Source organism: Oncorhynchus mykiss, chromosome 8, assembly GCF_057628025.1.
Source record: "Oncorhynchus mykiss isolate SJ-2025 chromosome 8, ASM5762802v1, whole genome shotgun sequence".
In the NCBI taxonomy this organism is placed as follows: domain Eukaryota; kingdom Metazoa; phylum Chordata; class Actinopteri; order Salmoniformes; family Salmonidae; genus Oncorhynchus; species Oncorhynchus mykiss.
The window spans coordinates 46441530-46463127 of NC_143029.1; the positions used below are offsets into that span (position 1 = coordinate 46441530).

At 42.9% G+C, this 21598-nt stretch overlaps 1 protein-coding gene across 1 annotated transcript in view; it reads left to right on the forward strand.

Annotated features, from left to right (window-relative positions):
• Positions 1-21598, forward strand: part of LOC149981668 (unconventional myosin-X-like) — a 176818-nt gene that overhangs the window by 109914 nt on the left and 45306 nt on the right. The window contains exon 3 of the mRNA XM_090181691.1: positions 2347-2505. Coding sequence (XP_090037817.1) covers positions 2347-2505 — 159 coding nt within the window. The remainder of the gene's footprint in view (positions 1-2346; positions 2506-21598) is intronic.

A 21598-nucleotide genomic window follows, 5' to 3' on the forward strand; every position in this document is an offset into this window, starting at 1 on the left:
CTCAGAACAAGAATAGACTGACGAGTTTCAGAAGAATGTCCTTTATTTCTGGCCATTTTGAGCCTGTAATTGAACCGACAAATGCTGATGCTCCAGATACTCAACTAGTCTAAAGAGGCCAGTTGGATTGCTTCTTTAAACCAGGATAACATTTTTCAGCTGTGTAACATAATTGCAAAAGGGTTTTCTAATGATCAATTAGCCTTTTAAAATGATACACTTGGATTAGCTAACACAACATACCATTGGAACACAGGAGTGGTGGTTGCTGGTAATGGTTCTCTGTACGCATATGTAGATATTCCATTAAAAAAACTGTTGTTTCCAGCTACAATAGTGATTTACAACATTAACAATGTCTACACTGTATTTCTGATCAATTTTATGTTATTTTAATGGACAAAAAATGTGCTTTTCTTTAAAAAATAAGGACATTTCTAAGTGACCCCAAACTTTTGAATGGTAGTGTATATATTATTCTTGTTTCATTTGGAATGTACATTTTTCTTGATTGTGAAAATGTTTGTACTCAGGTCACCATTGTAAATGAGACCCTGGTCTCAATTGGGCTGACCTGAATTAATAAAACTTTTAATAAAGAATAAAAACAATACACTGATAAATAAAATCGTTTTTCATGAGTGTACTTTTAATAGAGATGAGATTTAGTTTGAAGTGCAAAGTGTAGCAATACAGGTGAAATCAATATTTTACCCAGACATGGTGGTGTAAACGAAAGATGCTTTGAACCAAGAGGTTGTGAGTTCAAATCCTGGGTGAGGACATGTTGAATTATAACTACTGTTTAAATGAACATGCAAAATGTAATCATGTGGGGCAAATTTGTAAGTTGAAAATGCTTTATATTGATAGACCTGGTGTGTGTGTCCGTTTCCCTAACCTTGTCAACAGACAAAAGAACTGTGAATGGATCAGTGGTTCGCCAATCAGGGCTTTGATGGGCTTAGCAACAGTAACAAGGGGTGATGTATAATGAGGCACATATTTTTTGGGGGGAGAATGTTTCTTTAGGGCTACCAGGCAACGTCCTAAAAACGTCTTTATGGACATCCCCGGAACAAGTCAGGAACTAGACAAAAACCTCCAGGGGACCATGACAGAATATTCTATGTTTTAAACGTCTTTGGTCCCCGGAATGTACTTACAACGTTCCAATAAAACAATGGAGCATTAATATCTTATATTACCAGAATATGGCAACAATTTGCTCTGTATGTTTGGTGTGACGTTGATTGAATATTCTCCTAATGCATGTAAAACCAAGTATCTGCTATTTTCCAAATCACGTGAACATATATCTGCTGATTTATGCATACGTAACATTGGATGGTGCCCTCATTGATTGTGTCCCCACTTATACATTTCTAGGCATCTGGATTGATAATAGGCTTTCATTCGAAAATCATGTTGATGAGTTAGTTAATTAAGAAGTTAATAATTAAAATGGGCTTTTATGGGAATAGGTCATGCCTTTCCTTAAATAGCAGAAAACAAATAATTCAGTCAACATTTATTCCGGTCTTAGACAATGGTGATATTGTCAATATGAATGCAGATGCCACTGTATTGAAGCCCCTGGATGTAGTTATCGTAGTGCATTGTGCTTTATTGCGGGTGATAGTTTCAGCACACATCACTGCACTCTGTATCAGAAAGTAGGCTGTCCCTCTTTGAAATTTTGTAGATCGATGCATTGCACACTAGCTGTTTATAAAGCCGTGTTGCATAACCTACCTCCATACCTAGCTTCTCTGTTCACCTACGGAAATACAAGCTGTCAGACACGGTCTAAGGGATGGCTAACTCTGGAGATCCCTTCCATCTCGATAGAGTTAGGTTAGCCTTTAGCTATTTTCTACCTTGCTTGTGGAATGGTGTACAGAGTTTGCTGAAATTGGATGAATTAGTGCCTCTGAGGCAGGTCAGATGGCTGTGTGAGGACCTTTTTAGGGAATAATGTGTTTGTTTCTTATGATTCTATGCTTGATCTTTTTGTGTGTGGTTTTGCTTGCCTATATATTTTTTATGTTAACTATGTATTTTTACTATGTTTTGTAACTTTCCCCAGGTCATTGCTGTAAATGTGAATGTATTCTCAGTCAACTCACCTGGTAAAACAAGGAATAAGTCAATAAAGACCAAATGAAATACTCTTGTTTCAAAATATTTTCACCCATTACCTCTATGGTCCATTTGGTGACTTCAATAGAACCATATGACATGAAGTGAATTATGAACAAATCTTCCAGATCATTGTTGTAAAGGAGAATGTTTAGTGAACTGTCCACTCACAACCTACAACCTACCCTCTGTGTTTTGACCCAGGTGTACACCTACAAGCAGAATGCCCTCACCAGACAGAAAGTGCAGCCCATGCACCCCAGCAGCTCAGGGGGAGTGGAGGATATGGCCAGCCTGGAAGACCTTCATGACGGGGCCATCATGCACAACCTGTACCTTCGCTACCAGCAGAGGAACATTTATGTGAGTCATTCATATTAGAATGATACTCAGGCACTCCTCACTTTGTGCAAATCAAAGTACCTCATTATCTTGATCACAGAGACAGTTAAAACCACAAAAGTATGCTTTAACAACGCTGCTATGCCTTCTTCCGAGTGTGCGAAATCTATGTGAGTGTTTACGAAGCCTTGTAAAGTAAAGATTAACACACTTTGCCATGCTGTCTCCCCTTATGGTGAGAGTAAGAATTCATGAGAATGAAAGCCCCATTGTTTAGTTCATCGAAGATACATAGATGTGCCATTGATTGATACACACATTTACATCTGTAGCTTATATTGTGTCAACATTTACAAATCAGTCAGACAATATTTCAAGTAAACTAGACCAGAATGGTTCATTAGTTTCAAGTTTCTTATTCTGAAATAACTTCATATAGTATATTCCCAGCCCCTAAAGTAGTCCATATTTCATCTCACTGTGACATGGCGCTAAAACAGTCAGGATGAAAACCAATGAGGAACTTCAATGTCATTTTTTTTGTTATGAGATTTGAAAATAGCCATGTCCAGATGTAGAGATATACAGTACCTCTTCTTGTTTCACATGATCAGTTGAGAAGCAGAAAGTGCTGAGAAATGATCCGAAGTCTGTTTTCGTTTCAGTCCCCCACTCCTATACAAAGATTTTTCTCACACAAACACTAGTGATGAATGAAGAGGTCAGTTTATGAAGAAAACCGGGAAGAAAAGTCACACATACAGTACACACTTTACTAGGACTAGAGTTATTATTCATGCATCCATTAGGCCACACATTACTGTCAAGTCTTAGTACAGTGAATCAGACTGTGAAAGAGTGCCTGTTCATGGATGGGGGACCTTTGCCACACACTCACATCATTCACTTCAGTACACCACCCACTTAACCTTGTACACAAACAAAAAGATATCCAGGGCACAAAACTACAGATTAGAATGCTGGCATCCATTTTGTTAGCCGTTATCTAGTCATTATCTATTCCCAGTATGTCTGTCAATATAAATCACCATCCTGCAGATTTGCTATTATACTCCCATTGCTAGGATGTTAGGGAGGTTAAATGTATTAATAAAAAATGAACTAAAGCTCAAATCATACAACAGACTCTCAGAAGCACAAGTCTGTAGGCTATACCATTGCTGGGATATAACAATTTGTGTGTCCGAATTCTGGATCAAAAGGTCACGGAAGATCATGCACATGGCCTGGTTTCCCAATAGCATCTTAAGGCAAATAACCTTTGTAGGTCCATTACATAAATCTCTGACCAGGTTCCCAAAATCATTATTGTTGAAGTTGCACTTGAAAGTTCTCGTTATTTACCGGCTGCTTCAGACCACTTGTAGAACAGCGAAGTACATCGTTAGATTAGTTTTTGCCCTTCACTTTACATTCAGAAGATCTCCGCTAAACATAGAGTCAAGATGTGTATCCAGCTCTCTGTGACCGCCGATAACTTCACAACCAAGTAGATTACAAATACAAAGTTGCCAATGTAATTGCAATTGTTACACAAGTGAAGGATAGGCCTAAAAATATTCTTAAAATAAAGACAGAGGTAACTGCATTAAAATATAAATACAGTAAAGGCTATAGATCTATATAATGTATTTCAATCATATTGAAATATATTTAATGTTCAGTCGATTGAGTTCTATTTCGCTAATAATAGGCTAATATAATTTATATAAATATTTTTCTTGATGTGCAAATCTGTGATTTAGTGTATTATTGTTATTGGGTAAGCTGCATCAATATTTGAAGCCAAATGTGGTAATATCTTTCTAGGAGCTGATACGTTGTCAGTATTGTAGATTTTTTTTAAATAAAAAATAATTTCTCTCTCTTTACTGAAATTAGAGCTAATATCTTTAAGCCTTTGTCTGGAGTAAAATGTATCCATAACTGTTATAGGGGTCTACCGTCTCCCAATGGCTAACCTTTGTGCACTTGAGGGATGATTCGAGGAGTGCTTTGTTGTCTTCTTTTACTAAATCAGATGTTATTATCATGGGTGACCTAAATTCTGATTGGGAAATGGAGTCTTCAGACAATCTAAGACCTGTAATGATCTAAACCTAAACCAGCTGGTGACGAAGCCTACACGGCCCAACCATTAAGATCTTTCAAAGTTAACTCTGATCTTATTTTAACAAATACTCCAGATAAATATGTTACTAGTGGGGTTTCCCCACTGGATATTAGTGACTATTACCCAGTTGTCTGTGTCAGAGATGGATAAGGGCACAAGGCGAGACCCAGATGCAGACATGGGAGGCAGATGGTTTGAGTCTCTGATGTTTATTATTATCCAAGGGGTAGGCAAGAGAATGGTCGTGAACAGGCAAAAGATCAAAACCAGGTCAGAGTCCAGGAGGTTCAGAGTTGCAGGCAGGCTCGAGGTCAGGGCATGCAGAAATGGTCAGGCAGGCGGGTTCAGAGTCCAGACAGGCAAGGGTCACAACTGGGAGGACTAGCAAAACAGAGAGAAGGCAAAAGCAGGAGAACGGAGAAAAACACGCTGGTTGACTTGACAAACAAGACGAACTAGCAATAGACAAGCAGGGAACACAAGAATAAGTACCCAGGGACTAATTAGGAAAACAGGTGACACCTGGAGGTGGGTGGAGACAATCACAAAGACAGGTGAAACAGATCAGGGCGTGACAAGATGTGAAAATGCATTACTAACCTTGTTTCATCACCTTGTTTCATCAAGAGGAACTTTAAAAACTTTAGTGAACAGGCTTTTTTACACAATCTTTATTTTAGTGACCTTGTATTACAGCTATCCCTGAACCTGATATAGCTTTGAGCATTTTTAACCACATTACGGGTTAAAGGGAGATCGAATGCCTGGTACACTCCGGAATGATCAGAAGTCATTTTGTGATATCCAATTGGTAGTTAGTCTTGTCCCATCGCTGCAACTCCCGGACGGACTCAGGAGATGCAAAGGTCGAGAGCCGTGCGTCCTCCGAAACACGACCCTGCCAAGCCACACTGCTCACTTAACCTGGAAGCCAGCCGCACCAATGTCTCGGAGGAAACACTTTACAACTGGCGACCGAGGTCAGCGTGCATGTGCCTGGCCCGCCACAAGTCACTAGAGCATGATGGGACAAGAACATCCCAGCCGGCCAAACCCTTCTCTAACCCAGACGACGCTGGGCCAATTGTGCGCCGCCTCATGGGTCTCCAAGTCGCGGCCGGATGCGACACAGCCTGGGATCAAACCCGGGTCTGTAGTGTAGCCGATCGCACTGTGATGCAGTGCCTTAGACCGCTGCGCCACTCGGGAGACCATATTGGCAAGCTTTTAAGCAACTGAGGAATTATTGTGTAAGACATCAGAAAAGCTACATCTGATTATTATGTAACCACATTTTCAGATTGTAATGGGAACCCTGCTAGATTCTGGGAAGCTCTCAAATCCCTGAAGGGCTCGACTTCCTCCTCACTTCCACAACAAATTAATTCAGACATTGGCCTCATAACGGAACAAAATGCATCATTCTACATTTAATCAACATTCTATTTCAGCTGACATCTCTTTGAAATAACTTCTAAGCCAATTCACAATAATATTGGGCTGGATGCTGATAGGGGTAACTTGCTGAATGATTAAATAAATGGATAGTCAAATATATTTATTTTAGGCTACTTACAAAAAAAGAAGACCTGAATGGTTGCTAGCAATAGACAACAAGAAATCCACAGGGGCCGACCAATTGGATCCTAGTCTGCTAAAGTGTGCATAGTGGCACATTTTGTATTTAACATTATTATCAGGAAATATTCCATAAGTATAGAAATCAGCTCTTGTGCTGCCACTCCATAAGGGAGGGGATAGTAGTGATCTTAATCATTATCGCCCCATTTCAAGGCTTCCTTGTCTAGCTAAGATTCTCAAATCCTTGGTAATGTACAACTTTGCTCTTTTTGATCTGAGAAATGTATTTTGAATCTAAACCAATCAGGGTTTAGGCCTGGCCATAGCACTATTACAGCAACCACTTTAGTTGTTAATGATCTTGTCAATGCTGTAGACACTAAAATGAAATGTGACTTGTTTCAGGAAACTAGGCGTATGTCACACATCACTACTTCACAGGAGCGCCATTTGAACGTAAACTTATTTTTTTAATCAAAATGCGCTTTAGGGCAGAAATGCCTTCTGGAACATGTGAACTTTCATGTGCCTTAATAGCAAACTTGTATGCCATCTGTAAATGGGAATACAATTGTTAAATTAGGAGCCTAGTTGGTTTAGCCACAGAAAAAGTCAGCAACCTTCCCTCTAGCCATGATTTGCTGAGGTGAGTGGGCTGGACATGCCGAGATATGAGTTCAGATTGGTCTGCCATGTAGCACACTTCTGTCTGTAAGATAAGCTGGTCCATATGTGTAGGTAATTCTTTCAAACGTGGCTTTAAAAAAAAGATATCACCTAGTAAAACTGCATGAGTGTTGCTATCCACTTTCTGGAGAACCGAGTTTTGAAATCAGTGGAATTAGAGTATGATAGCTAAGGAGATGGAGAAAATTCTGCCGATTGATTGCAAATATGCAGACGGAGTCGAAAAGAGAACACACTGTTGTATAAAATGCCTGTCTCCGGATTCCATCTTTAAACTAAGGGCAACCATGATGTAATGACGTTCGTCTGTACGAGAGGCGGACCAAAGCGCAGCGTGGTTGTTTTGATTCATGTTTTAATAAATAACTACACATGAACAAACTAACAAAAACAAGAAATGTGAAAACGCAAAACAGTCCTATCCTGTGACAACAAACACAGTGACAGGAACAATCACCCACAAACACACAGTGACACCCAGGCTACCTAAGTATGATTCTCAATCAGAGACAACTAATGACACCTGCCTCTGATTGAGAACCATACTAGGCCGAAACATAGAAATACCCAAATCATAGAAAAACAAACATAGACTGCCCACCCAACTCACGCCCTGACCATACTAACTACATACAAAACAAAGGAAATAGAGGTCAGAACGTGACAGTACCCCCCCCCCCCCCCCCCCCAAAGGTGCGGACTCCGGCCACAAAACCTTGACCTATAGGGGAGGGTCTGGGTGGGCGTCTGTCCGCGGTGGCGGCTCTGGCGCGGGACGCGGACCCCACGTCATTTTCTTAGTCCTCCTTATTGTCCGCCTCCGTGGCTTTCTCACCATGGCCACCCTTCTCAATGACCCCACTGGACAGAGGGGCTGCTTGGGACAGAGGGGCAGCTCGGGACAGAAGTGAAGCAGCTGCTCGGGACAGAGGGACAACTGCTCGGGACAGAGGGGCAGCTGCTCGGGACAGAGGGGCGGCAGCTGCTCGGGACAGAGGGGCGGCAGCTGCTCGGGACAGAGGGGCGGCAGCTGCTCGGGACAGAGGGGCAGCTGCTCGGGACAGAGGGGCGGCAGCAGCTTGGGACAGAGGGGCGATAGCAGCTCGGGACAGAGGGGCGATAGCAGCTCGGGACAGAGGGGCGGCAGCTGCTCTGGACAGAGGGGCAGCTGCTCGGGCGGCCCCTGGCTGACTGGCGGCACTGGCGGCCCCTGGCTTACTGGCGGCCCCTGGCTGACTGGCGGCACTGGCGGCCCCTGGCTGACTGGCGACACTGGCGGCCCCTGGCTGACTGGCGGCACTGGCGGCCCCTGGCTGACTGGCGGCACTGGCGGCCCCTGGCTGACTGGCGACACTGGCGGCCCCTGGCTTACTGGCGGCCCCTGGCTGACTGGCGGCACTGGCGGCCCCTGGCTGACTGGCGGCACTGACGGCCCCTGGCTGACTGGCGGCCCCTGGCTGACTGGCGGCACTGGCGGCCCCTGGCTGACTGGCGGCCCCTGGCTGACTGGCGGCACTGGCGGCCCCTGGCTGACTGGCGGCACTGGCGGCCCCTGGCTGACTGGCGGCACTGGCGGCCCCTGGCTGACTGGCGGCACTGGCGGCTCCTGGCAGACGGGCGGCACTGGCGGCTCCTGGCAGACGGGCGGCACTGGCGGCTCCTGGCAGACGGGCGGCACTGGCGGCTCCTGGCAGACGGGCGGCACTGGCGGCGCTGGGCAGACGGGCGGCACTGGCGGCGCTGGGCAGACGGGCGGCACTGGCGGCGCTGGGCAGACGGGCGGCACTGGGCAGACAGGCGGCACTGGCGGCGCTGGGCAGACGGGCGGCACTGGCGGCGCTGGAGAGGAGGAAGGCTCTGGAAGCGCCGGACTGAGTAGCTCTCGTAGCGCCGAACAGGCGGGAGACTCCGGCAGCGCTGGACAGGAGGAAGGCTCTGGTAGCGCCGGAGAGGCGGGAGACTCCGGCAGCGCTGGAGAGGAGGGAGCCCCTGTAAGGATGGGCCGGAGAGACAGCCTGGTACGGGGGGCTGCCACCGGAGGGCTGGTGCGTGGAGGTGGTGACGGATAGACCGGGCCGTGCAGGCGCACTGGAGCTCTTGAGCACCGAGCCTGCCCAACCTTACCCGGATGAATGGTCCCGGTCGCCCTGCCAGTGCGGCGAGGTGGAATAGCCCGCACTGGGCTATGCAGGCGAACCGGGGACACCGTGCGCAAGGCTGGTGCCATGTAAGCCGGCCCAAGGAGACGCACTGGAGACCAGATGCGTAGAGCCGGCTTCATGGCACTTGGCTCGATGCCCCCTCTAGCCCGGCCGATACGCGGAGCTGGAATGTACCGCACCGGGCTGTGCACCCGCACTGGGGACACCGTGCGCTCCACCGCATAACACGGTGCCTGCCCGGTCTCTCTAGCCCCCCGGTAACCACAGGAAGTTGGCTCAGGTCTCCTACCTGGCGTAGCCATACTCCCTGTTAGCCCCCCCCCCCCAAGAAATGTTTGGGGCTGACTCTCGGGCTTCCATCCACTCTGCCGTGCTAGTTCCTCATAATGCCGCCTCTCTGCTTTTGCTGCCTCCAGCTCGGCCTTGGGGCGGCAATATTCTCCTGGCTCTGCCCAGGGTCCTTTCCCGTCTAGAATCTCCTCCCATGTCAATTTCTCCAAATAGTGCAGCCTCTCCCACTGCTGCTGCCGCTGCTCCTGTTGCTGCTGCCTCTGTTGCTTCTCCTGCTGCTCCTCTTGCCGTTGCCCGTTACCACGCCGCTTGGTCCTGTTGGGGTGGGTGATTCTGTAATGACGTTCGTCTGTACGAGAGGCGGACCAAAGCGCAGCGTGGTTGTTTTGATTCATGTTTTAATAAGTAACTACACATGAACAAACTAACAAAAACAAGAAATGTGAAAACGCAAAACAGTCCTATCCTGTGACAACAAACACAGTGACAGGAACAATCACCCACAAACACACAGTGACACCCAGGCTACCTAAGTATGATTCTCAATCAGAGACAACTAATGACACCTGCCTCTGATTGAGAACCATACTAGGCCGAAACATAGAAATACCCAAATCATAGAAAAACAAACATAGACTGCCCACCCAACTCACGCCCTGACCATACTAACTACATACAAAACAAAGGAAATAGAGGTCAGAACGTGACACATGGCATCAGTGACAGAGAGGGAGAAGTGTCCATCCATGTAAATGGGTAAGATAGTCTAGCTAGCTACATTTTCAGATATTACACATTTCTAATTTTGTCAGAAAGTTGTTTTCATTTCAAGTTAAAGTGTACCGGATAGCTACCTAGCTAACATTACGTGTATGATCTGTGTAGTAATATTATTCATATCTCAGAGCCATTTGGATTGCTAGTTATAGCTAGCTAACATTGAACCTGGTTGGTTAGCTACCTGCAGATTCATGCAGGGTAATAACGTTATGAGTTGGGATTATGGTTAATTGTTTAGCTAGCTAGCTACATGTCTAAACAAAAGATTCCACTTTGCAAGTAACTATTGCATTCGAATATTCATGAAGTCACTGCGACAACTGTTGTTAGACGTAGCTGGTAAATTCGCTCTATCTACTCCGATTTCAGAGCACTCTCATCTGAGTGTGCCAGAGCTCAGAATAGCTGACGAATTTACGAACACTTGTTGAATATGGTCAGTGTCAGTAAACGTTGTCAAAAAAAGCATAATTAAATTGTTGCCAGCAGCACGGTTGCAGTCACCAACGCTCTGGATAACATAAACACAGCCTAACCAGCTCTGCTAGTGTGAGTAAAACTGTCACAGTGAGCTGTTCTCTCATTTCTGTTTAGAAGTAGCTAGCCAACTGGCTCTCCAGATTAAATTATCGAACACACCCCATAGTATAAACCAGCCTTTAGTCTTTCAATCTTTGTTTGTTTGGTACATAGCCTCAGTTGTGAATATTTAAAGAGATGGGTGCGGCTACACCTTAAAATGGTGTGAACAATGCTGAGTGGGTGACGACAAAGAAGAGCTCTCCAGTAGGTACCAAAAATACTCAAGGGCCATTTTCTCAAAAGTAAGGTTAAGAGTTTATCAACTTTCAAAGCAGAATTACTTTCCCAATTGTTCCTCAACTGTAGTGTGTGATACTAAATGTTCTCTACTTGTATCAAATGTAAAAAACACAATTTCAAATTTTGCTATATAAGACCGTTGGTCACAAATGTGCTGCTTTGTTTGTGGACCTGTCAAAAGGTTTGATACTGTTGTCATGACTCTCCTGTGAGGATCCAAAGGATCAGGTTACATTGGATCAGCTCTACAGAGCCCTCTCCCGCAGAGTGGATCGTAAACCATAGGCAGCAGATGAGTCTCTTTGGGGCCTAGTTGGGGTGATCGGAATATCTGTGTGCCTTATGAAATGGTTACCGCCCAAGAACTTCAACATCAAACAATGGACACCGGGACAATATATTTCATCCTCTGAATGTTGGTAATGATGAGAGATGGAATGTGGAAGATTAATGTCTATTTTTTTGATGTCATTCAAAGTTAAATGAAGACTTTATAACGAAAACAGTGTAACTTGAAGGGCTTGTGTAAATCATGTTTACATACTTTACGTTTTGTAGAAAATATCCAGGATAAGGAAAATGTTTTTGTGACGATAAGATTGTGATTTTAGTTCTCTAACGAGATCATAGTAAATTGTGAACCCGGCGAGCGTGTCAGCAAGACACAAACTCCCCTTTTTACCCGAGGGTATAAAGCATTAACATATCAGACTAGGATGATCATGAGCTGTAGCTGAGATCTATGATTAGTCACGACCCAGAAACGCAACACAAGGTTGAAGAAGACAAAGTAGCCTCTTAACAATCAATGTTACAGTTAAGTAGCTGTTCTAAGTACTGTTTCTAAGAAAGCAAATATAAGTAGGACCATCCGGTTATTCTCTTCAAATCATTGTTTACACGGCTTTCATCACCACTCTGGAATCTTCGACACGGCTGATTAGCTATCCTCAGGAGACCACTCTGGTTGACAGAGGAAGAACAATGATTCCAAGCACCACTCTCCTTTTGAAGCTTCCAGTCTGTTATTCAAACTCAATCAGCATGACAGAGTGATCTCCAGCCTTGTCCTCGTCAACACTCACACCTGTGTTATTGAGAGAATCACTGACATGATGTCAGCTGGTCCTTTTGTGGGAGGGCTGAAATGCAGTGGAAATGTTTTTGGGGGATTCAGTTCATTTGCATGGCAAAGAGGGACTTTGCAATTATTTGCAATTCATCTGATCACTCTTCATAACATTCTGGAGTATATACAACTTGCCATCATACAAACCGCCATCATACAAACTAATATTTGTGTCATTCTCAAAAATGTTGTCCACGACTGTATATAAAAAATATATGTAAACACATAATTTGGCCAACTTTAAATATTTGACATGTATCCTAAAACATTTATCAAAAAATATGTGGGATGGTCACTTTAATAGATTTTTGCCCAAAGTTAACAGTGGAGAGATGGATTCATATTTTCTCTTAAAAGGTTCCAAGATGACCAGGGTTTGAATTTGAAGTCGAAATGAATGTCTGTCATTAGCTTTTGAAAATATTTATGTTCTTTCAGAAATGACCATGGAAATGCAACAATTTTTCAGACTTTTTGAAGAGTTTCATTCCGAAATGCTAAATATGTTTAGAAATGTTGATAAATTAGCTTTTATTGTTTAAAGAATGTATGAAAGAGATTGGTGTGTTTCTTCACCATCTATTCATGGCATGTTCAATGACAGACATATCTGTTTGAAATGTATCACTGATGGTTTTATGTTTTGTTGCAAAATGCTATACAGTGTCTAGTCTTCACACCCCTTGGCACAGTTATCACATTTTGCTGCCTTAGAATTTAAGCTAAAAAGGGATTAAATGTAATTATTTCCCCTACAGATCTACGCAACCACATTTTCGATGTGAAAGAAAAGTATAAACAACGTTCTAAATTCATAAATGTTAAAAAAATAAGATGTTTTGATTGCGTAAGTCTTCACACTCCAGAGTTAATACCTGGTGGAAGCACATTTGGGTGCAATTACAGCTGCCAATCATTTTGAATAAGATTCTACCTACTCTTGGGGCAACATTGTTTTTGTCACAATTGGTCAAGCTCAGTAAATTCGTTTAGGAATCATTGAAGCACAGCAATATTCAAACCTGGTCTCTGATTTTTAAGTGGATTTGAGTCAGGACTGAGACTGTACCTTTCAGGAACACTGTCCTCTTGGAATGCCATTCTGGTGTGTCTTTGTCATTGGTGTTGGGCCAATAAGTGAAAGGTTGCTGGTTTGAATCCCCAAGCCGACTAGGTGAAAAATCTGTCAATGTGCCCTTGAGCAAGGCACTAAACCATAGTTGCTCTGGATAAGAGCTTCCTCTACAGTAAATTACACACATTTAACTGATGCTGCCACCACAATACTTGAAAATACAGAGGTTTCACAACATTTAATTCACACAACATTACTGTCCTGTATAACAAAGTGAAAAGAAGAAAGCCTGCGTTGAAAAATCTAGTTCAAATCATCCATTATGTTTGCAACTAGGCCCTTAATTAATACTGCAAGACAACATGGCAAATATATATTTTTGGGGCTGCTTTCAATACAAATGTCAGGTTTGGGTCAAATCCAACACATCTCAGAGTGAAACCCTCTGTATTGTCATGTAATGTGGTGGCAGCATTATGTTATGGCTATGCTTGTCACCGGCAGAGACTGGGGAGTTTAAAAATAAAGGATTAAAAATAAATATGAAAGGAGAAAAGCCAAGGTAAAATGTTAGAGGAAAACCTGCCTCAGTCTTCTAAATACTTAACGCTGGGATAGAGTTTTGTTTTTCAGCGGGACAAGTACACAAATTGTAATGCCACAGACACACCAGACTGTTTTTTCTAGAGGTGTTGAGTCTTCTCGAGGGGTCCAGTCCTCCACCAAAATGTACATTTGGCACTATGCATTGGGGCAGGTAGCGTTCTCCTGGCATCTATCAAACCCATCAGACTGCCAAATGGTGAAGCGTGATTTGTCACTCCAGAGAAGTGGCAGGTAGCTTAGGGGTTAGAGCGTTAGACTAGTAACCGAAAGGTTGCATGATCGAATTCCCGAGCCGACAAGGTAAAAATCTGGTGTTATGCCCCTGAACAAGGCAGTTAACCCACTGTTCCTAGGCCGTCATCGAAGATAAGAATTTGTTATTAACTGACTTGCCTAGTTAAATAAAGGTCAAATTAAATCTCCAGAGAACACGTAGGTAGTGGTAAAAGTGACTAGGGCAATCAGGATGGATAATAAACTGAGTGGCAGCATGTCCTCTGTAGTAGCAGTACTGTGTAGGTTTTCACACTTCCCGCCACCAAGTCTGACATTAGGGAAGGCTCAGGTCCTTCCCTGCTCAAAGGTGTGTCAACTGCATCCCCTGTTGCGTGGCGATGTCCCCTCGAAGTTGTATCAGCTCAGCCATTGTTGGTGGTGACACTTCAAGGAGTCTTGTGTCATCTGTTTTCAGGATGATTCTCCTTGGTAGCCCCATTTGAGCCCCACGGAATCATCCAGCCCAATGAAAGGAAGAGTCTCTATGCATGGTGGATTCTGAAGTGCACTGCCAGTTCTGTGTTGACAAAGACAACCACAATACTTATGAAGACACTGCCTCATCGAATTATATTTGTATGGAAACTGTTGTCCACCTTGGACAGAAAGAGAAACTCATACTGTGACACGTACCACACAAAAACTGGGGGAACATAACATATCGGAGCTATCATCTGAGCGGTTGTCCTCTGGTTCCAAATACTCATCGGAAGTCTCCCACGGGTCATCAGAAGGTACCTGGGGCTCGCCTATGCAGTCTATACTGTAAAACCAACATAGTTGTAAATAACAAACTTCAACTATAGGTCGATTTTTCTCATCCATCTATATGCAAGGACATGTATCAGGTCACGCAAATACAGTTCATACTTACACACTGTTCATTAGATCTTTGGCTTCATAATCATATACAATCACAGGGTCCTCACAAATGCTCATGTTTGTCCCTCACATGAAATGCCCAAGATAAACATACAGTATTTTTCGAAAACTGTGTAATCACTATAAAGGGGTAAAGTAAAAAAGTAAAAGTAAAAAGCAACACCCAAAGTAAACCCATAAAACTATTGAACATTTTTCCCTAAAGCTTCAACGTCAACACATAGCTCATCTAACACTTGGACTCCAGGCACCAGGAAGTAATATTCTCTGTAGGAAGACAGGGGTGTTTAAAATATCTTTAATTTCAGTTAGATTTTTCCAGTCATTCAACATAATGTCCTGTTACAGTCTAATACTCAGTAAATGTGTCGTTTTTGGGCTAAGGCTGTCAACATCTCGGACAGTAATAATAGGCGATGTTTATCCACTCCTCAATTGTCCAGTGTTGGTGATCCCATGTCCACTGGAGCTGCTTCTTCTTGTTTTTAGCTGATAGGAGTGGAACCCGGTGTGTTCGCCTGTCTGCAATAGCCCATCTTTTTGTGACCCACCTGTTAGCTTGCAAGATTATTGCCATTCTCCTTTGACCTCTCTCATCAATGAGCTGTTTTCACCCACAGGACTGCCGCTGACTGGATGTTATTTGTTTGTCGCACCATTCTCGGCAAAACACTAGACAGTGAAAAGCACAGGAGGGCGGCCGTTTCTAAGATACTGGATCCGGTGTGCCTGGCACCGACGATCATACCACAATCAAAGTCGCTTGTGTCACTCGTTTTGCCCATTTTAACGTTCAATCTAACAGTCACTGAATGCCTCGATGCCTATCTGCTTGCTTTATATAGCAAGCCACGGCCACGTGTCTGTAGGAGTGATCCATTTTCTTGAACTTGGTCATGTACATAATAAACTGGCAGATGAGTGTATATTCATTGTTTAGCCGGAAATGGAATGTTCGTATCCTGTATATTTGACTGTGATATGTGGTTGGCTCATCTAGCTATCTGAAGATGAATGCACTAACTGTAAGTCGCTATGAACAAGAGCACCTGCTAAATGACTAAAATGTCAAATGTAAATATTATGCATACACACCCATTGCACAGTTGTCACATTTTGCTGCCTTACAATTAAATCTAAAAAGGGATTACATTTAAAAATAATTCTACACATCTACACAACCTTCTCCACATTTTCACTGAAAGAAAAAGTATATAACATTTTCTAAATGAAATCTGAATGATGTAACTTTTTGTATACATTTTATTGTATGTTCAAAAGCTCCAATAAGTTGCTAGTGGTCATCCACTGTGATACAACAGTAACAATATCGAGCCTCTAGCCTGCCTGAGAACAGCTGTATTCATTGTTTTTCATTTTCTCTGTCGGGTCGGATTTCCCCGCCAGATTTTGTGCTGCGCATAGGGGTAAGTAGAAGTTGCCCTTAACAGCTGATAAAGGGTTACATATATTTTTTTATGCACCTAATGGTGAAAGTTAGGATTGTAATCTGATTTTAGATGTGTTTTTAAAAGCCCTACCTCAAGCCCCCATCCTCACTTTAATGTGGGAGTTAAATATACACACATCTGGAACGGTCAAGTTTGCCACTACAACATTTCCACCACTACCGGGTTGACCGGGTGATGTAACACTAAAAGGTGCAGCCGCTGAAGTTTTTGTTCGTGATGGCAGAGTTTCAACCTCAGCCTCGAACTAACCCATTTTCAAACTAATTCCCCTTTTAAATCAGGCATTCGACCAGGTCTACTCTGAATCGTGTCCTTGTTTAGCAGCCAAGAGCAATAGATTGCATAGTGGGAGGGAGATTGACAAGGGCATAAGTTTGTTTGCTTTGACGCTCATTTCTAGAGGCTGGTATTCGGGTGGTAATCTCAGTGGAAGCTTGGCACGGTGGTTGTGGCTATAGCCAAGTTAAGAACCTTACGTTTTCCATCCCCTGATGCAGGCTAGTTAGTGTGTTAGCTTTGGAGCAAATAAAAAGCATGAGCTGGCATGCACCCAGAGAAAATTATTTAGTGTAGAGGTCATGGAGAATGCACAGTGATGCCGAAAAATTGGTGTTTTAACAAATAAATTACTGGGAGTTTATATGTATATAGAGAGAGAGTGTGCGACTCTCTATGTATATATATAGCTTTGGAGCGAAACCACAAGAGAGAACTGTACGAAAATGATTTTACTTGAAGACCCAGACCATAAGGCTACATTTGTTAGAAGCAATGTAAAAGGTTTTCTTTGTCTTTTTCACTCAAATGAGGAGAGAGAAGTCATGAGATAAAAAAAATGAAATGTCTAAAGTGAAACCAAACAGTAGCAAGAGACAACTCGCCTCATATTAGAGTAGATACTGTAGATGCAATTTACAGATATGAGGGCCAAGAGTGAGGGTTGGAATACATTATCAAAGATATGGAAGGGTCATTCATGGCAGCACAATTGAAGTTAAGTTATTTCCTAATTCAATTGATAAACGCATGATGACCACCTATGGTTTTGAACTAGAAAATTGAAGATTACTGGAAAATTAAACAGTCATATGACAAGATTAAGTCGCTCAGGCAAATTCTTTGATATTGTTGTTGTGGCAAAGGTTTATTTTGCTCATGTGAGAAACTACATTAGATGACCAGAAGTATGTGGACACCTGCTTGTCAAAATCATGGGCATTATGGAGTTGGTCCACCATTGCTGCTATAACAGCTTCCACTCTTCTGGGAAGGCTTTCCACTAGATATTACAACATTGCTGCGGGGACTTGCTTCCATTCAGCCACAAGAGCATTAGTGACGTCGGGCACAGATGTTGGAAAAATTAGGTCTTTCTCACAATCGGGGTTCCAATTCATCCCAAAGGTGTTTTATGGGGTTGAGGTCAGGGCTCTGTGCAGGCCAATCAATCTCTTCCACACTGACCTCGACTAACCATTTCTGTATGGACATTGTTTTGTGCACGGGTGCATTGTCATGTTGAAACAGAAAAGGGCATTCCCAAATTGTTGCCACAAAGTTGGAAGCACAGAATCGTCTAGAATGTAATTGTATGCTGTAGCGTTAAGATTTCCTTTCACCGGAGCTAAGGGGCCTAGCGTGAACCATGAAAAACAGCCTCAGATCATTATTCCTCCTCCACCAAACTTTACAGTTGGCACTATCCATTCGGGCAGGTAGCGTTCTCCTTGCATCCACCGAACCCATTTTCATGGCAGATAGTGATGTGTGATTCATCACTCCAGAGAATGTGTTTTTACTGCTCCTTAGTTCAATTGCGGAGCGCTTTACACCACTCCAGCCGATGCTTGACATTGCTCATGGTGATCTTAGGGTTGTGTGCAGCTGCTCGGCCATGGAAAACCATTTCATGAAGCTCCCGGTGAACAATTATTGTGCTGACGTTGCTTCCAGAGGCAATCTGCAACTCGGTAGTGAGCGTTGCAACCGAGGACAGACGATTTTTATGCGCTACTCGCTTCAGCACTCAGCGATCCCGTTCTGTGAGCTTGTGTGGCCTACTACTTCTCAGCGGAGCCGTTTTTGCGCCTAGACGTTTCCACTTCACAATAACAGCACTTACAGTTGACCGGACAGCTCTAGCAGGGCAGAAATGTTGTGAACTGACTTGTTGGAAAGGTGTCATCCTATGACGGTGCCACGTTGAAAGTCACTGAGCTCTTCAGTAAGGCCACTCCTATACAGTAAGATTGCATGGCTCTGTGCTCAATTGTATACACCTGTCAGCAATGTGTGTGGCTGAAATAGCCAAATCCACTAATTTGTTCACATACTTTTGTATATGTAGTGCATCTGAAAAGTAGATAGCTTATCTCATGCTCTGCATACGATACACTTGGTTCCTCACCTTTGAAAGACTGTCCCTTTTGGTCATTGTGTTATGGTTATTTTCCTGTCATATCATTCACTTTCCCCACTTGAAAGCCAAAGACAGGACAAGGTAACCATGCCTTTACAAACATCAAGAACAACTTGTGTGTAGTAAGGCGGCCATTTCATATTTTCAAAGCAGAAGCTGTTTCTTGGCTTTAGATACATATTTCTCATCATTATTAGTTGTTCCCTATTTCACCAATGACCATCCCATCTCTCCTAGTCTATCCTCCCGTTTTCCCTGTGCCATTTTTCTGGTAAAACAGTAATTTAGGGCCGAGATGGGACAACCATGGCAGGCATGATAAATTGATTGGATAATTTTAACCATACGAGACCGTTCAAATATGATTATCGTAACGAGATGGCATTTATCAAAGGTTAGCCAGGCTAATATGTGGGGATGACGACACAAGGCTTCCTTTGTCTCACGCTTGTTTTGCATGGGGAAAATGCGGGGACAGATTCGTTCATTAGTGTAGACAGAAACCTAGACGGGAATGTTGCAACTATTTGTCCTTCATTTGACCCTTTTCATGTATGACTGCATTCCATAGGTTGTTTCTCTCAATTAGACTGATTTATCCCAAAAGGTTCCTTTGTTTGGTCATTGTCTAAGCAGAAACAGCTTGTTGTGATTGACAATGTATGGCACTGTACTGTACAGCGTATATAAGCATACAATATCCTCTGCTAAAAGGTCTGGACCTTTATGGCACAGGGTTGTTGGTTCAAGCTCCATTCCACCTGATCCCCCTCTATGGAGAATCTCCATTGAAATAGCTTTTTAGTCTAAGACTAGGCTTAACCTGTGTCTTTGAAACCACCCCTATTCGATTTATATGACAAGGACATACACATTTATAAACGTTTCTGTAAATGTGTCAGATTTAGCCAAACATTTTTAACTGTTGTCCTTGTGCGCGTATAGAGCTCTTACCTTTATCACCATCTGATATTTAAACCATCTTAATCCACATGACCCCTAAAAAGGAATGATTTATTGCCTCTGTGCTTCAAATGGACAGCCAGAAGCTTGAAATGTTGTCAGGGTTGTATTCCAAAGAGGCCATTGCGTATTCTTACATTCCCGTGTTAAAACCGCTCAGTGAACAATATCCCAATCCCTGCTTTCAGCCAGCTGTCTGTCCTGGGTGCTGTTGAACCTGAATCCAGGGCCTGAAGTTTATCTCATGCTATTTTGGCACTATTTGTCATGAGTTTTTTCTCCAGTGATAACTGAGTAAGTTGCTAAGTATAGTCTTTATACCTAACATGATAATATAGCAGAAGGTTTGAGTTGCTCAGACCCTGGACATATTTATAGTGAATGTAGGCTAACTGTTGTTATTACGCTCCAAATGTAGCCTAAGCACTTTCCGCAGAGGTTCTAGTTCTCTGTCACTGCAACGGATTGGATTCATATGGATTCTGGAGAGGTCATTTTTGAGATCAGTGTAGATCCGCAATAAAAAAAGTTGCAAAATACATAGTGAGGGAAACATGTATTCTGACAAGCAGTACAACAATTGTTAATGCAATCGCGGGACTAACACTTTTGAAAGCAGTTTTGGCCTTTGTTAAAAAAGACGGGGATCCCAGCTTTCCATTGCTTCCATGATTACTTCTCTACTCCTACAATTGCGCTCGTGCCAGTTACAACCAAAGTTTTAAGCATGGTTTAGGTACAGCTGCACAACATAGCTCTTAAAGGGGCAATGGTGTATTAAAATGGTAATTACTTACTTTGTAATAAAAAACGAAAAAGTGAATAATAATTCATATTTATTAATAATAATAATAAATAACAATAACATTCAGGATGCTATGTCCAATGGCGTAAATGCAGATGGACAAACCCCATACTTCAGCCTATGTATTGTTAGCCACTATGCTGCATCATTTGAGCTACAGGTGATAATGCTTATTGCTGATGGCACATCTGACAATATAGACCATGTACAGTGCCTTGCGAAAGTATAAAGATATAAAACTGTATTGTTTTGTGAAGAATCAACAACAAGTGGGACACAATCATGAAGTGGAACGACATTTATTGGATATTTCAAACCTTTTTAACAAATCAAAAACTGAAAAATTGGGCGTGCAAAATTATTCAGCCCCCTTAAGTTAATACTTTGTAGCGCCACCTTTTGCTGCGATTACAGCTGTAAGTCGCTTGGGGTATGTCTCCGTCAGTTTTGCACATTGAGAGACTGAACATTTTTCCCATTCCTCCTTGCAAAACAGCTTGAGCTCAGTGAGGTTGGATGGAGAGCATTTGTGAACAGCAGTTTTCAGTTCTTTCCACAGATTCTCGATTGGATTCAGGTCTGGACTTTGACTTGGCCATTCTAACACTTGGATATGTTTATTTTTGAACCATTCCATTGTAGATTTTGCTTTATGTTTTGGATCATTGTCTTGTTGGAAGACAAATCTCCGTCCCAGTCTCAGGTCTTTTGCAGACTCCATCAGGTTTTCTTCCAGAATGGTCCTGTATTTGGCTCCATCCATCTTCCCATCAATTTTAACCATCTTCCCTGTCCCTGCTGAAGAAAAGCAGGCCCAAACCATGATGCTGCCACCACCATGTTTGACAGTGGGGATGGTGTGTTCAGCTGTGTTGCTTTTACGCCAAACATAACGTTTTGCATTGTTGCCAAAAAGTTCAATTTTGGTTTCATCTGACCAGAGCACCTTCTTCCACATGTTTGGTGTGTCTCCCAGGTGGCTTGTGGCAAACTTTAAACAACACTTTTTATGGATATCTTTAAGAAATGG